We start from the raw sequence: 16,758 nt of genomic DNA, 5'->3' as shown, positions 1-16,758 counted from the left end.
CTTCTGACCTGACTCTGGCATAACCTCACATAACAAAAAAGAGAAGAAATCAAAATGCTTTAACCCCAAATGTATTTCCTTGCCATATCTTGCAACTGCCCTGCAAAGTTGTCTCCTGTGGGAAAAATCTACATTCTGTAGAGAATCCCCTTTTCCCTTTTTTTTTTTTTTTAACTTCTTTCCAGATCCAGGAGATAATCAGCTAAGAGCCAGGCACCCTTTTATGTTAGATAAGAAACATTTTAGGCCAGTGTGGTGGCTCACGCCTGTAATCCCCACTCTTTGGGAGGCCGAGGCATGTGGATCACTTGAGGTCAGGAGTTCAAGACCAGACTGGCCAACGTGATGAAACCCTGTCTCTACAAAAACACAAAAATTAACCAGGTGTGGTGGTGTGTGCCTGTAATCCTAGCTGCTCAGGAGGCTGAGGCAGGAGAATCACTTGAATGCAGGTGGCAGAGGTTGCAGTGAGCCGAGATCGCTCCACTGTACTCCAGCCTGGGCAACAGAGCAAGACCCCATCTCAAAAAAAAAAGAATAAAAATAAGAAGAAAAAAAAAGAAAAAGAAAGATTTTACCGCCTGCTATCTGAGAGCTTCCTCTGCACAATAAAACTTGGTCTCCACAATCCTTTATCTTAACCTGAACATTTCCTTTCTATTGATCACAGGTCTTCAGATAAGCTCAACAAATTGTCAATCAGAAAATTTTTTAATTTACCTATAGCCTGAAAGCCCCTGCTTTGAGTTCTCCCATCTTTCTGGACCAAACCAACATATATCTTGCACATATTGATTGATGCCTCACGTCTCCCTAAAATGTATAAATCCAAGCTGTGACCTGACAATCTTGGGTATACGTTCTCAGGATCTCCTAAGGGCTGTGTCACAGGCCATGGTCATTCATATTTGGATCAGAATAAATCTCTTCAAATATTGTACAGAGTTTGGCTCTTTGGGTCGACATTTGCAATAATTTGACCAAGTGTCCTCTGTGAACGAAGGCAGAAGTATTCACTTTTTCTCCCTACTTGATTCCTGCAAAATTCAGAAACTATTCATGAATATTCTTATTTATATATACAAAAACAAACAAACAAAAACAAACACACATACAAAAACCCTGCTCTCTGGGCCGGGTGCAGTGGCTCACGCCTGTAATCCCAGCACTTTCAGAGGCCAAGGCGGGCGGATCACCTGAGGTCAGGAGTTCAAGACCAGCCTGACCAACATGGTGAAACCCCGTCTCTACTAAAAATACAACAAATTAGCCGGACATGGTGGTGGGCGCCTGTAATCCCAGCTACTAGGGAGGCTGAGGCAGGAGAATTGCTTCAACCCGGGAGGCAGAGGTTGCAGTGAGCAGAGATCACACCTCTGCACTGCAGCCTGGGATACAGGGTGAGATGCCACCTCAAAAAACGAAAAACAAATCCTGCTCCCTGTAAGCAGGACCCAATTAGAAACATCGATTGTATTACCAAGGTTTGGACTGAATCACCATATTTAAGAAATGTGGGCTGGGAATGGTGGTTCACACCTGTAATCCCAGCATTCTGGGAGGCCGAGGTAGACTGCTTGAGCCCAGGAGTTCAAGAGCAGCCTGGGTAACGTAGTTCTAAATCTGAGATTTCCTTTATGATCAAAGATGGGTGGGAACCCCACTCTACAAGATAAGTGTCAACTTCAGAGAGACAGACTATCCAGAACAGGTGAATTTATTTGGGAAGAGCAGAGGATTACTATCTGGGCTATGAGTGCTAGGAAGGATCCCAGGCATACACAGAGGGCCACAGCCAAGGGGAAGCTTTTAAAGGACAGAAGTCCATGTAAGCTGCTTTTAAACAAGGTTTGTTTAAAAGGTTTGTAGGTCACAAGCTGATCGCAGGAGTTGGCGATGGTTTTCTGGTGGAGACGGCCATGGTAGGTAAGCGTCTGCAGCTCATTTGGAACACTACAGTCTTGAGGATGTGCTTTCGAGATGCCCCATGTCTGGTCTACACGCAGGAGTGTCTTGTGATAAATCCTGTTACGGGCATGTGTGTGTGAGGGCTTCTTTGTGGCCCCCCTGACTCCATTGTATTAGAGTTTGACATAAGTGACCCCATTTTGGTTCCAGCAACTTTCACATAAGGAAACTGAGGCTCAGAGAAGTCAAGGGACTTGCCCACACGTCCCAGTAATGCTCTGCAGCGGGAGGATGCAAACCCCGGCTTTCTCTGTGGATGGAGCTGCTGTGGGTGAGTGCAGGGTGCTGTGTGAACCAGAGGGGTGGTGCAGAGACCAGTGTGGGATGTGAGAGGATCCCTGGGGGAGGCAGTGCTGGTACAATTGGGACGGGGCAGAGGCGGAAGTGCGTGTGTGCCTGGAGGAGACAGCAAAGGCCTGGAGAGATCCACGCTCTCAACTGTTCAGTGCTGCTGCCCCTAAGAAGGCAGGGCACCGTATTTTCCAGGGTCACGCTGCCCCTGGGACTGGGCCTGGCCAACCTTGACCAAGAGAGCAAAGGGCTAGAACTGGGGAGGGTGGGATGAGTGAGGTTACTTGGCATGTTCTGTAGTCTCTTGGCCTCTCTCGAACAGCATCCCTCAGATAGAAGCAAGACCTTGCTTTGCAACCCTGGCAGCCAGGATGCAGTCACGTGACAGCTCCAGCAACCTGAGGCTGGGGGAGCCTGCAGTCTGGAGGAACAATGTGAGTTGGGAGCACAAGCCCGTCATGGCTAGACTCAGGTTTCTCTGTGTGACCCGTTGGGGGCAGGTGGGACGCTCACAGGAGGGTGCAGCTGTTGGAGCCCATGCCCCAGCATAACAGCTGCTGGTTCCAGTCGGTGTAGGGCGGGTAGCGGATCTCCTTTAACTTCTCCAGGCCGGAGGGGGCGAGCAGGCAGGTGCGGTGGTGGGAGAAGGTGTCGAAGGTGAACTTGCCATGGTACCGGCCCATGCCACTGTGGCCTAGGTGGGCACAGAGAGCAAGGACCTGAGGCCAGGCTGCCCATGCAGCCCTAGCAGCAGGCCACTGCCCTGGCCAGGGGCACACAGCTGGCAGGGAGCTCAGAGAGAGCCAGGCCACTCACAGAGCCATTGTACAGATAGGGAAACTGAAGCCTTGAGAGGCCCAGGGCCCGGATCAAGGTTGAACAGTGAGCAAAGGGACTTCCTCGGTCTGGGGTACCAAAGCCAAGCTTTCCTGGGGGTGGAAATGGGCAGGTACCTACCAACTCCTCCCAGCGGCACAGATAGCAGAGACGCATAGAGGAAGCCGTCGTTGCCTGCAAAGTTGCCACTGCTGGTCCGCTCCAGCATCTGGTTCACAACCTGCCGGGGAGTGGGAAGGTGGGTGGTGGGCTCCAGTCATGGGAAGAGGGCTTGAGCCCCACACATTCCACAGTGGAGGTGAGCCTCATCCTCACATGCCCCTCCACCTGCCCCTCCACCCTCTAACAGGCAATAATCTCCCCTCTAAGCGTCTTCTGGGGACAGCACCTGTCAGTGATGGTTGGGGTGCCGTGGGGTGAATACCAACATGGCGCAAAGACCAGGAAGCCCTGCAGGACCGCGGGGCCGGCAGCCTTGAGTCTAATGGTGAGGTTAGGATACTGCAGTGTGGGCTGCAGGCCCCACCACGACCCGCTGGGCTCTATCAGGCCCCGGCTCTGCTCTGTCCCTGACCTCCATTCGGGGCCTCTGCTTGCCCATGCAGAACCTTTGCACAGTCCAGGTGCAGGCTGCTCCGGCCAGGACAGAGGACGGGCCCGCTACATGCCTGGTGGGTTTGGGCCCTTTCCTCTCTGCCAGGCATCCTTGCGCCGGATGCGGTGGTACCAGCTGGCCTAGATATAGTCACCCTTGAGGCATCTGCTGCTCCAAAGCCCTCCTAGGAAGGGCTGTGAAAGGAAAGGGGCCAGTCTGTGCCCCTTTCAGCCCCTCATTGCCCCCAACCTGGCCGCACCCCCACCTGGCTGCTGTTGGAGAAGGCGTACAGGGCCAGGGGCTTCTCCTGCCTGTTGATGAACTCGATGGCCTCGTCCACGCTCTGCACATTTACGATGGGCAGGATGGGCCCGAAGATCTCCTCCTGCATCACTGGCTCCGTCTCCTGCACGTCCACCAGCACTGTGGGGGCTGCCGGGCACCAAAGACCGCTCAGCCCCAGAGCCACAGTCAGGACAGCACCCAGGGGTGGGGGTAGAGATGGGGACAGGGCCACAGGCCAGGGCTCCAGGCCAGGATCCTAAGGTCTGACTTCCCACGGCTTCAGGCTTCGGAGTGTTTAGGGAAGAAAGTCTCCCCATAGACTCCCAGGAGGGACCCTAGGTCTTCCCCAGCCTGCTCAGGGCCTGTGGGGCCCAGAGAATCCCCCAACCTTGGTCTCACAGTCAGGGGTGATGGGATTCTTAGAACCTTGGGGTTCATGAGGCGACAGCACCCCAGAATGTTGGAGCCACAGTGTCCCATGAGCTGCTGAGCCGTACGGCCCATTAGAGTTTAGAACCTGGGGATCGTGGGCTCGGAGAATCTGAGGTTGTGGCCTTTCAGGACAGCCGGTGGTGGGATGGGAGTTCATCTTAGCACGCTGGGCCCTGGGGCCCTGGGATCCGAACTCAGCGAATCCAGGGCTGAGGGACCAGAGTTTGGCCTTGTGGGGCCACAGGCTCGGAAGCACAGAGACGGAGTCACAGCACTGGAGCCACAGCTCAAGGCTGGGCTCTGACAGTGGGGCTGGCTTTCAGGTGCGGGTCCAGACTCGTGGCCCAGCCGTGGGCCCTCCCGTGAGGAGGGGTCTTGGCCCAGGTGGGCTGTGGTAGGGGCAGCAGGACTCACCGATGTAGCGATCGCTCTCGTCACTCTGGCCCCCAATGGCCACGTGGCCGCAGCCCAGCAGTGCCCGCAGCCGCTGGAACTGTTTCTGGTTGATGATGCGGCCCAGGTTTGGGGAGCTCTGGGGGTCGTCGCCATAGAAACGGGTGATGGTGCTCTGCAGGGCGGGCAGCAGCCTCTCCTGCATCTCGGGGCTGCATAGGATGTAGTCGGGGGCCACACAGGTCTGGCCGGCGTTGAAGTAGCGGAACCAGGCCACGCGGTTGGCCACGGTCTGGGGGTCGCAGTTGTCGTCCACGTAGCAGGGGTTCTTGCCCCCCAGCTCCAGGGTGACAGGTGTCAGGTGCTTGGCGGCAGCAGTCATGACAATCTTGCCCACATGAGGGCTCCCTGGGTGTGGAAGGAAACCAGAGTGGCCGTTCAGTGACCTGGACCAGGCGGGATGGCCCAGCCCAGGGCCCCGCTCCTCCCTGGAGAGGTGTGGGAGTCAGCGGGCTCCCTAGGCACACGGTGAGGAGACCCCATCCTCAACTGGCCTTGACCACACGCTCCAGGCACCTGACTCTTGCCCGCTTTCTTCATAGAAAGTCCTGGCCCGCCTCACTGCTCTCCTGGCTGCTGTGGTTCACACACTGGAACCTGCCTCCAGCCCGGCCACCCCAGGATCCAATTGCTCCAATGTGCCCAGGGCCTGGCCTGTGCAAGCAGACGGCCTCTGTGCCAGCTCCAGCTCCCATGTGTCGCCACTGCTGGCCCCAGCCTCCTCCCTCCACAGCCCTCCCACCCTCTGCCCTGCTGATCCCCTCCGCCTACTCTGGGAACCTGGCCTGGCCCCTCACCCGTGAAGAAGATGTAGTCAAACTTGTGCTCCAGCAGCTGCCCTGTCTCCTGGGGCCCGCCCAGCACCACGGCAAAGCAGCTCTGCAAGGCAGGATGGGCGGCTCAGGGTAGCTCGGGGGCAGGCTTAGGGGCCAGCTGGGCCTCCTCAGCCTGCAGGGGTGAGGTATAGGGATGCCCGGCACTGCCGGGGCAGGGCCACCCTCACCTGGTCCAGGTACTGGGGCAGCACCTCAGCCAGGACCTTCTCTGTGCCCTGGCTGATTTCTGACGGCTTCAGCACCACGCAATTCCCTGCAGGGGCAGATGGGGACGTCACTGGGGGAGCCCAGGGTCCCCATGCCCAACCAGGGACTGGGTTCAGAGGGCATGTGAGGCTGAGGGTGCCTCATAGGCAGGATTCCAGGGGCCTTTTTGGGAGGGGCTACTGGCCGGGAAGAGCATGGGGTTCGGAACTCCCTCCTCACCTGCAGCAAGGGCGCCCACCAGGGGCACCAGGGTCAGGTTCACGGGGTAGTTCCAGGGTGCGATGATGAGGACCAGGCCAAAGGGTTCCTTCCGGATGAAGACCGAGTCCAACTTCGTGAACTGAGGCACAGGGCAGACGGTGAGGCCCTGCCAAGGGCTACCCCAAAGCCCACCCACTGCGCACTTGGGGCCTCAGCTCCTTGTGCGATGGAATCCCAGGAAAGATGAGAAAATCAGTGACTCGCCCGGGGCCTCGGTGGCAGAAGGGGGCCTGGACCAGAGCTGCCCGGTGCCCTGCCCTTCCCTCCCGCTGCCTGTCAGCAGGACTCACCAGGTTCGTGGAGCCCGGTTCGTCCTTCATCCAGGCCTGCAGGTTCTTGAGGGCATAGTCGACCTCATTCTGGACGGTGATGATCTCAGATACGTCTGCCTCGAAGGCTAACTGTGGTGGAGGTGAGAGAGGTCAGGCCCAGACCCGGGCCAGGAGGGGTCTAGAATTTGAGGAGGGCACACACAGGCACCACCAGCACCGGACACATAAAGACAGCTCCTATGGGAGGCACTGCGGTCCCCTGGGAACTGTGCATGGCTGCGATTCTGATCTGTGACTTCCTGGCTGTGTGGTCTTGGGCAAGCGATGTTAACCCCCGAGTGCCTCAGTTTCCTCATTTGCAACATGGGGACAGCCATCAAGCCTGCATCACAGGGTGGCTGTGAGTGTTCAGGAGTGAAGGTCAGGTGCCTGCCACACTCCACATGCCAGGGAAGGGGTCTGTTAAACAAACAGGGATAAAACTAGGGACACAGCCAGTCACTAGGGGGCATGGACCCTCCTGAAAGAGGACAGGGATGCCGCTCCAGCCCCTGCCTGGGCGCACCCTCCACGGCCCACCTTATGCAGGTCCTGGGCCAGTGCGTCTCGCAGAAGCTGCTTGTTTTCCTGAAGAAAGCGGCCCAGGCCTTGGAGTTGCGCAGCCCGGAACTCGGCCGGCCGCGTGCGCCCCGACTTGAAGGCCTCCCGCAGCCGCTGCAGCGTGTCCTGGAAGGGGTCCATCCTGTCGGACAGGGCAGAGTGAACTGGATGGCTGGGCTGCCCCTCCTTCACAGGCACCCTCCAGCCACCCCAGAGTCTGCACACCCTTGCCCCACCTGCACCCATGGGGGCTCACAGACACCCCACCTCATACACACACAGACCCACTCGAATGACCTCACGGGGCTGGGGCTGCCTGCGCCACCACCCCCCAACTCACCTGCCTCCCAGGCGTGTCCATGAGGGAGGGCCCTGGGCTTGACCTCCCCCACTCCTGGGATAGGATCCCCCTCCTGGGCGCTCTGGAAGCCCAGCACACCCCACACCTCGGGTGATCACCATTCCAGCTCTTCACTGCACTTCCCCTCCTTGCACAGACACACACCCACCCACGTTGGCACCTGGCCACCGCTCCGCCCAGACCACTCAGGCGGAACAGAGCTCTCCCCTGGGCCTCCCTCCCTTCTGGGTCTAAACGAGGGACTCGGAGGGTTCTTTGCTCCAGAGCTCACAGAGGTCGCAGATGGGGAAACTGAAGCCATAGACATGCCCTAGCGCTGACGAGGGTTTGGCACCCGCTCTGGGCGGGGGTGGCACTCGGCGGGTCGTAGAAAGAAGTAGGAGTGGAGGAGAGAGCTCCGGGGTTGGTATCTGTGGGCACAGGTGGCAGGTGGAGGTAGGTTGGCAGAGCTGAGACTGCCCCAGGGCATGAACCCCTCTGGGCTTTAGCCTGAGGGCCCAAGGGAACCCCGGTGGGTTCTGGAGCGAAGGAAGGATGAGGACCGCAGGGGTGGGGGAAGGGGTCCAGGGGGACACTCAGGAGGATTGCCAGGTCCTAGCAAGGGGATTCTGAGCATTCCAGCCCAGGGGCTGAAGAATGGCGCGCAAATCCCGTGTCTGTGTGTATCCGTGGGTCTGTCTGTGTCTTTGTGTCTCTGTGTCTTTGTGTGGGTCTCTCTGTGTATGGCTGTCTTTGTGCCCTTGTGTGGGTATGGGTGTCCGCGTGTGTCTGTGTATGTATGGGTGCTGTGTGTCTTTGTGTGTATGGGAGTCTGTGTGCATGGGTGCTGTGTCTCTGTGTGTGTATGGGTGTCTGTGTGCTGTATGTATCTGTGCGTGTGTGGGTGTCTGTCAGTGTGTGTCTGGGTGTCTGCGTGTGTATGGGTGTCTGTGTGTCTGTGTGTGTATGGGTGTCTGTGTGTATGGCCACCTGTATATGGGTGTGTGTGTGTCTGTGTGTGTGTGTCTGTGTGTGTATGGGTGTGTGTCTGTGTGTCTGTGTATATGGGTGTCTGTGTGTGTGTGGATGTCTGTGTTTGTGAGTCTGTGTGTCTGTATGTGTATGGGTGTCTGTGTCTTTGTGTGTGTGTGTCCGTGTGTGTGTGTCTGTGTGTGTATGGGTGTCTGTGTGTCTGTGTGTGTACGGGTGTGTGTGTATGGGTGTCTGTGTGTGTGCGTATTGGTGTTTGCGTGTCTGTGTGCATCTGTGTGTGTATGGGTGTCTGTGTGTGTATGGATGTCTGTGTGTGTATGGGTGTCTGTGTCTTTGTGTTTGTGTGTGTGTGTCCGTGTGTGTGTGCCTGTGTGTGTACGGGTGTCTGTGTGTGTATGGGTGTCTGTGAGTCTGTGTGTTTATAAGTGTCTGTGTGTGTATGGGTGTGTATGTGTGTATGGGTGTCTGAGTGTGTCTTTGTGTGTATGGGGGTGGTGCATATGTGTGTGAGTTTCTGTGTGTCTGGTGTGTCTGGGTGTCTGTGTGTCTTTGTGTGTATGGATGTCTGTGTGTCTGTGTGTGTCTTTGTGTGTATGAGTGTCTGTGTCTGTGTGTGTGTATGGGTGTCTGTATGTCTATGTCTTTGTGTGTAAGGGTGTCGTGTGTATGAGTGTCTGTGTGGGTATGGGGGGGTGTGTGTGTATCTGTGTGTCTGTGTGTTGTGTATGGGTGTCTGTGTGTCGTGTGTGTATGGGTAACTGCGTGTGTCTGTGTGTCTCTGTGTGTCTGTGCATGTATAGGTGTCTGTGTGTGTCTCTGTGTCTGTGTGTGTATGGGTGTATGGGTGTCTGGGTGTCTGTATTTCTGTGTATGGGTGTCTGTGTGTCTGTGTGTGTATGGTTGTCTGTGTGTGTATGGGGGTGTGTGTGTGTCTTTGTGTGTATGGATGTTGTGTGTATGTTTATGAGTGCCTGTGTTTCTGTGTGTTTATGGGTGTCTGTGTGTCTTTCTGTGTATGGGTGTCTGTGTGTTTGTGTGTGTATGGACGTCTGTGCATCTGTGTGTGTCTTTGTGTGTACAAGTATCTGTGTTTGTGTGTGTACAGGTGCCTATGTGTGTGTTTGGGTGTCTGTATGTCCGTGTCTTTGTGTGTCTGTGTGTATGGGTGTCTGTGTCTATGTGTGTCATGTGTGTGTATGGTTGTCTGTATGTCTGTGTGTGTCTGTGTATGGCTGTGTGTCTGTGTGTCTGTGTGTGTTTGTGCGTCTGTGTCCATATGTGTCTGTGTGTGTATGGGTGAGTGTGTGTGTCTGTGTGTGTATGGGTATCTTTCTGTGTGTGTCTGTGTGTCTATGGGTGTCTGTGTGTATGGGTGTCTCTCTCCATGTGTGTCATGTGTGTGTCTGTGTGTGTCTGTGTGTCCTTGGGTGTATGAGTGTCTGCGTGTGCATGGGTGCTGTGTCCATGTGTGTCTGTGTGGGTGTCTGGGTGTGTATGGGTGTGTGTCTGTGTGTATCTGTGTGTGTATGGGTGTCAGTAGGTCTGTGTGTGTGTATGGGTGTCTGTGTGTGTATGTGTCTCTGTGTGTGTATGGGTGTCTGTGTGTATGGGTGTCTGTGTATGGGTGTCTGTGTGTGTAAGGGTGTCTGTGTTTCTGTGTGTCTCTGTGTACGGGGGTCTGTATGGGTGTCTCTCTCCATGTGTGTCGTGTGTGTAAGTGTATCTGTGTGTCTGTGTGTGCATGGTTGCTGTGTCCATGTGTTTCTGTGTGTGTATGGGTGTCTGTGTGTGTCTGTGTGTGTATGGGTGTCTGTGTCCATGTGTGTTGTGTGTGTCTATGGGTGTATACGTGTGTATGGGTGTCTGTGTCCATCTGTGTCTGTTTATGGGTGTCTGTGCCCATGTGTGTCTGTGTGTGTATGGGTGTCTGTGTGTGTGTGAGTGTTTGTGTCCATGTGTGTTGTGTGTCTGTCTACGTGTGGACTTCAGTTATCTCATCCCTCAGCTGCAGGTCACAGGGCCATGCCCAGGGTTGCTGCCTCAGACCCGCATTGCTGAGGGCAGTGGAGGTGAGTGGTTAGCAGGGCCTTGGCATCCCCAGTGAGTGTCCTGGAGGCCAGTGGCACCATCTGCACTTGCACCGCACCAGGCACTCTTGTCATATGTGATGCAGGGACAGTGCTCCCCCGTGGACAGAGCCAGCTGAACCAATGGCAGAAGTCCCTGTCCTTCTGAATGACAAGATGAGGAGAGCAGCCCCTACCTGGCTCAGGTCCCAGCTAAAGAATGTGGGGAGACAGGAAGCCATGCTGGGCACCTTCCCGGCCACACCTGCAGATGCAGTCTCCCTCCCCTGGGCAGCGTCACCACCATTCCTGGCACAGGACCCCCACACTCAGTGTCCAGCCCCCGCGCATGAGGGCCTGGAGGAGGACGCAGCATCCAGGGCTCCGCAAATATTCATCTACTGTCTTTGCTCAAGCCCTGTCTTGGGCTACAACCTGGGTGGGTCCTGGGCCCTTCTCTGGTAGCGGGCAGTTTTGGCCTGCAGCGCTTCCAAGTCTTCGGGTTCCAGGGCCCTGCCCCAAAGCTGTGCCTGGAATTCAAGCATCAGCAGCCTCCACCCGGTGCTCAGGCAGCTCCTGGTCACATCAGCTCAGCTCTAACCTCTTCCAACGCTCCCTGGTGCCTTTGGAGGGATGATCGCCTCCGCCCTGAATCAAGGCCCAGACTGGAGGAGTCTGGGATGAGCTATGGCACACAGATGTCCCGCTGTTCATCCCAGGAACCTGGCCTCAGTGTGGTCACAATTTCCCCAGGTGAGGCAGGTGGGGCAGAGGAACCCCTGCCCTTTCTGAGCTGTCATCGCCTGTCCTCACGTGTGCTCATCTGGTGCTCAGTGAAATAATCACGGAGCCAGTAGCATCTGCCTGACGGATGAGGAAACAGACCGGGGCTGGAGCCGGACCCAAGCCCCGCCTCTCATCCAAGGTGCTTTCTTGTCCCGCCCACCTGCTGCAGGGCAGCGGTCCCGGCGCTTGCTGGGCGGGGCTGACTGGTGGGAAAGGGAAATATCTTGGACCCCCAAAATCATTAAGCTAAAAGGAAGATTCAAGCTGGAAACTGATCAGGGTCAACCTGCCTCCCCTTTATTTATTTATTTTTTCTGAGACGGAGTTTTGCTCTTGTTGCCCAGGCTGGAGTACAATGACGCGATCTCGGCTCACCACAACCTCTGCCTCCCAGGTTCAAGTAATTCTCCTGCCTCAGCCTCCCGAGTAGCTGGGATTACAGGCACGCACCACCACGCCCAGCTAATTTTGTACTTTTAGTAGAGACGGGGTTTCTCCAAGTTGAGGCTGGTCTCGAACTCCTGACCTCAGGCGATCCGCCGGCCTCAGCCTCCCAAAGTGCTGGGATTACAGGCGTGAACTACCAGGCCCGGCCCTGCCTCTCATTTTATTCACAGCCACCCCCCACTGCTCACCGAGATAGATGCATATTCTAATTGCCTCCTTTGCAAAGACTCATCAGAAACTCAAAAGAATGCAGCCTCTCACCTACCTACGACCTGGAAGCTCCCCCCACCCCCACCCCCACCGCCTGCTTCAAGATGTCCCTGCCTTTCTGTATGGAACCAATGTACTTCATATATATATACACACACACACACACACATATATAAAATGTGTATATATAATGTACATATATGTATTTTGTGTGTGTGTGTATATATATGTGTGTGTGTGTGTGTATATATATATATATATTTTTTTTTTTTTTGAGACAGAGTTTTGCTCTTGTTGCCCAGGCTGGAGTGCAGTGGCACAATCTCGGCTCACTGCAACCTCCGACTCCCAGGTTCAAGCGATTATCTTGCCTCAGCCTCCCGAGTAGCTGGGATTACAGGTGACCGCCACCATGCCCAGCTAATTTTGTGTTTTTAGTAGAGACGGGGTTTCACCATGTTGGTCAGCCTGGTCTCAAACTCCCGATCTCAGGTTATCCGCCTGCCTCGGCCTCCCAAAGTGCTGGGATTACAGGCATGAGCCACTGCGCCCAGCCTTGTTACATCTCCTGTCTCCCTAAAATGTGTAAAACCAAGCTGTGCCCCGACCACCTTGGGCACATGTCGTCAGGACATCCCCAGGCTGTGTCACAGGTGCACGTCCTCAACTTTGGCAAAATAAACTTTTTTATTTCTTTGAGATGGAGTCTTGTTCTGTCACCAAGGCTGGAGTGCAAGTGGTGTGATCTTGGCTCACTACAACCTCTACCTCCCGTGTTCAAGTGATTCTCCTGCCTCAGTCTCCGGAGTAGCTGGGATTACAGGCGTGCGCCCCCATGCCCAGCCAATTTTTAGTAGCGACAGGATTTCACCATGTTGGCCAGGCTGGTTTCAAACTCCTGTCCTCAAGTGATCCACCCGCCTCAGCCTCCTAAAGTGCTGGGATTACAGACGTGAGCCACAACACCTGGCCACAAAATGAACTTTCTTTTATTTTATTTATTTTTATTTTTATTTTTTTACAGAGAGTCTCGCTCTGTCGCACAGGTTGGAGTGCTGTGGTGTGATCTCGGCTCACTGCAAACTCCACCTCCCGGGTTCACGCCATTCTCCTGCCTCACCCTCCCGAGTAGCTGGGACTACAGGCGCCCGCCACCACACCTGGCTTATTTTTTGTATTTTTAGTAGAGAGGGGGTTTCACCATGTTAGCCAGGATAGTCTCGATCTCCTGACCTTGTGATCCACCCACCTCGGCCTCCCAAAGTGCTGGGATTACAGGCAAAATAAACTTTCTAAATTAATTGAGACCTGTCTCAGATTTTCTGCATTTACACTGGGGACCCCCGGCTGCTCACCAGGCAGTTCCTGACTGGACCTGGATCACATAGGTGACCACTCCAGACTTGGCCAGCCCTCGCGGAGCTCACAGTCCACACGTGGAACAATTATGTCATTAGAAACATGATCAGTATGGCCTGGGTTTCTTCCAGAGGCGGCCAGAGACCAACCCCTGGCTCTGACTGCCATGGGGAAGTCATAGGGGAGGGCCTCTTGGAGGGCCAGCGATCTGGACAGAGGGACAAACATGTGCAAAAGCCCTGTGGGGGTAGATGCTGAGAAATAAGACACAGCGGCAGGTGGAGGCCTGATGGGACCTGTCATATGGAGAGGGACCCATTCCCTTGGCAGTGGCCACGGCTGGTGCAGGGCCCAGAAGGAAGTCAGAGCTGGCATCTGAGGCCAGGCAGCTGGCATGCACATCTCATTTAAGCCTCACAGCTATTATTATTACCCAGTTGGCAGGATGGGGAAACCGAGGCTCTGAGAGACGACCTGATTTGCCCTCCTCACAGCCTCAGTGTGAGGAGGGAGGCCCCCCAGCCCCTCTCCTCACACCAGCCCTGTGATCACGGTGACCACGTGCCAATGTGTGCCTCGCGCCTTTCACTGTCTTCTCAACATCTTCCTGCAGTTTCCAGACTTTCTTTCTTTTTTTTTTTTTTTTTTTGAGACGGAGTCTCACTCTGTCGCCCAGGCTGGAGTGCAGTGGCCGGATCTCAGCTCACTGCAAGCTCCGCCTCCTGGGTTCACGCCATTCTCTTGCCTGGGCCTCCTGAGTAGCTGGGACTACAGGCGCCCGCCACCTCGCCCGGCTAGTTTTTTGTATTTTTTAGTAGAGACGGGGTTTCGCCGTGTTAGCCAGGATGGTCTCGATCTCCTGACCTCATGATCCACCCATCTTGGCCTCCCAAAGTGCTGAGATTACAGGCTTGAGCCACTGCACCCGGCTGCAGTTTCCAGACTTTCTAAATGCGAATGTAGTATTTCTAGAACCAGAAACAAGCAATGCATGTTGCTTTTAAAATCTGAAACCAAAGATCTGACTTTCGCCTCAACTCCCAAGAAGCTCTCTGCTTCCAATCCTGATCACAGCCCTGATCACAGCCCTGGTGCCCCCCACCGAGTCCTTGTCTGTCCACAAAGCTGCCTTCTCCCCTAACCTGGGAGCTCCTCAAAGGGAGGATGGGGTCTGTCCCCATCCCTGGGGCTCCTGGGGAACAGGCTTCATTTCCGGGGGTGCTTCCCAGGAGCCTGCCACAGGGCAAGGTGAGGCTCAGAAGACACCAATGCCCACCTCCCTCTCCTGAGCAAGCCCTGTGCCCATGGCCCCTGCAGCCACAGGCCCCTTGGTGGGCTCGCCCCCTGATCCACGTGCCATGAGCACACATCCCCTTCCCTCCATGCCCCTGGTTCCCACCAGTGCCCTTTACCTTGAGCTCCCTCTGCCCGACCCTCACCCCTGTGCCCCCACATACCCCAGCGTGGGCTCTGCTCCCGGGTTCTTCACTGCACCTCCACCCCCTTTCTTGGACATGCTGCCTTCAGACGCGCAGGCTCTGCTCCTACCCCCAGGCCTCAGCCCTGCTGTGCTGACTGCGATCCTCCTGGGAGCCTGGCAGCTCCCAAACCAACTCCCGTGCCCACGCCTGGCAATGGGGTAATCACTGGGGTGATGCTCAGGGTTACCCAATAGGCATGGGGCAGGGCTGCACGTCCTAATTACGAACCTGCCTTTTTCTCACTGCCAGGATCTACAGCTGCTCTGTGTCTGCCCTGTTCTTCCAGGGCCGTGCCCCCAGGGACCACACTGCACAGCCAGCTTGGGAACAGGTTAGACAAGTCAAGGCTGTCTGAAGCTTTGCTGTGTGGTTACTGGAATGGGCTAGCAGGGAGTTACCTGATCAGGAAAAAAGATTCCCGGGGGAAGGTCGCAGGATGAAAATATCAGCAAGACCCTGGTGCTTCCACCAGGAAGTCCTCCTAGGACCCAGCCACAGTGGTCCCATGCCACCCATGGCCCCACCTAGGGTCTCTATGCTAAATCTTCATCTCCCTCCTCTCCTCTCCTCTCCTCACTCTCCAGGGTTCACAGGTCAAGATGAGCAACTGTGGCTCTGTTTCCACTCTCAATGTGCCCAGCTGGCATAGTCAGGGCAGAGGAAGGGGCCGAGACCTTTGCAGAGAGAACCTTAATGGGTGACGGCACCTGTAGCTCTTGGATGGTGCATTGTTCATTAGTTTATTTACTGTACAACCGTGGGTAAGTTGCTTAAAGTCTCTGAGCCTTCCAGAAGTTAACAATAACACCTAATTGCCATGGTTCTTGACAGGGTCACAGAGGGAGACGTGAGAATGGAAAAGGCAGATCACAGCTCCTAGCACAAAATCAGTGCCCCTCAACGTTGCCTGCTGATGTTTCCACAAGTATTTGCTGAGCACCTTCTAGGTTCCCGGGGGCAGAATAAGCTCAGGTCCCTCTATTGTCCTTCGTGGATGGCGTGACCCTGTCCCCACCCCACCTTCCCCCAAGCCTGAGGCCAAGGACACGCCTGTTGAGGGCTGTAGAGTCTCTTGGCAGAGTGTGCAGCCCTGTGGGCAGGAGGGACGTCTGAGATAACCCTTGGTTGTGACTGGAGCCAGCCCAGTGGAGGCCACAGCCTGTGACCAAGCCCTGGTCCAGGAATCCTCGGTAGCTAAAGATGTAAATGCCAATGTGACACCAGCAACCGACCTCGGGATGGGGAAGGGGACACAAGGCAGAATCCTAGGGCCCATCTAAGAGCAGCAGATGGGTTATGGCCACTGGGGAGGTCCACTGCCTCCAAACCACTGAATTGTACACTGTAAATGGGTGAGTTGTATGGGATATGAATTCTATCTCAGAAGCCGTTTTGTTTTGTTTTGTTAAACTGAACTGACAAGAAGCCTGAATAGGCTACAAATAAATTAAAAGACGGTCAACCTCAGTAGCAATTGTTAAAATGTAAAATAGGCCCGGTGCAGTGGCTCACACCTGTAATCCCAGCACTTTTGGGAGGCCGAGGTTGGTAGATCACTTGAGGTTAGGAGTTCCAGATCTGCCTGGCCAACATGATGAAACCCTGTCTCTACTAAAAATACAAAAAATTAGCCAGGTGTAGTGGCATGTTCCTGTAATTCCAGCTGCTCGGGAGGCTGAGGTGGGAGAATTGCTAGAACCTGGGAGGCAGAGGTTGCAGTGAGCTGAGATCACACCATTTGTACTCCAGCCTGGGCAACAAGAGAAAATTGAAATCATATCAAGCATGCTCTCAGACCACAGTGGAATAAAACTGGAAATCAACTCAAAAAAGAACCTTCGAAACCATGCAAATACCTGGAATTTAAATAGCCTGCTCCTGAATGAGCATTGGGTCAAAAAAAAAATCAAGATGGAAATTTAAAAAATTCTTCAAACTGAATGACAATAGTGACACAATCTATCAAAACCTCTGGGATATAGCTAAGGCTGTGCTAAAAGGAAAGTTCATAGCCCTAAATGCCTACATCAAAAAGTCTG

The 16,758-nt window shown here is 54.9% G+C and overlaps 1 protein-coding gene across 1 annotated transcript; it reads right to left on the bottom strand.

Annotated features, from left to right (window-relative positions):
• Positions 1 to 1,701: 1,701 nt before the first annotated feature.
• Positions 1,702 to 14,918, bottom strand: ALDH3B2 (aldehyde dehydrogenase 3 family member B2). Its single transcript, XM_037998949.2, has 10 exons — positions 14,696 to 14,918; positions 7,017 to 7,179; positions 6,456 to 6,566; positions 6,124 to 6,244; positions 5,865 to 5,950; positions 5,659 to 5,740; positions 4,823 to 5,209; positions 3,957 to 4,123; positions 3,217 to 3,316; positions 1,702 to 2,953 (listed from the first exon to the last, which is right to left on the bottom strand). The coding sequence occupies exons 1-10, from the start codon at positions 14,752 to 14,754 to the stop codon at positions 2,769 to 2,771; spliced, it is 1,461 nt and encodes a 486-aa protein (XP_037854877.2). The 5' UTR covers positions 14,755 to 14,918; the 3' UTR covers positions 1,702 to 2,768.
• Positions 14,919 to 16,758: the final 1,840 nt, after the last annotated feature.

Source organism: Chlorocebus sabaeus, chromosome 1 (genome assembly GCF_047675955.1).
Source record: "Chlorocebus sabaeus isolate Y175 chromosome 1, mChlSab1.0.hap1, whole genome shotgun sequence".
NCBI classification, from domain to species: Eukaryota; Metazoa; Chordata; class Mammalia; order Primates; family Cercopithecidae; genus Chlorocebus; species Chlorocebus sabaeus.
The sequence above is the reverse complement of the archived record's forward strand: the minus strand, read 5'-3'. Positions and strand labels throughout refer to the sequence as shown.

Excerpts from the sequence above, each read along its gene's own strand:
- ALDH3B2 (XM_037998949.2), bottom strand. The coding sequence starts at position 14,754 with ATGTCCAAGAAAGGGGGTGGAGGTGCAGTGAAGAACCCGGGAGCAGAG. Across the intron at positions 7,180-14,695 it reads GGAGCAGAGCCCACGCTGGG|GATGGACCCCTTCCAGGACA; the intron begins GTATGTGGGGGC and ends CCTGTCCGACAG. Across the intron at positions 5,741-5,864 it reads TGCCCCAGTACCTGGACCAG|AGCTGCTTTGCCGTGGTGCT; the intron begins GTGAGGGTGGCC and ends CCTGCCTTGCAG.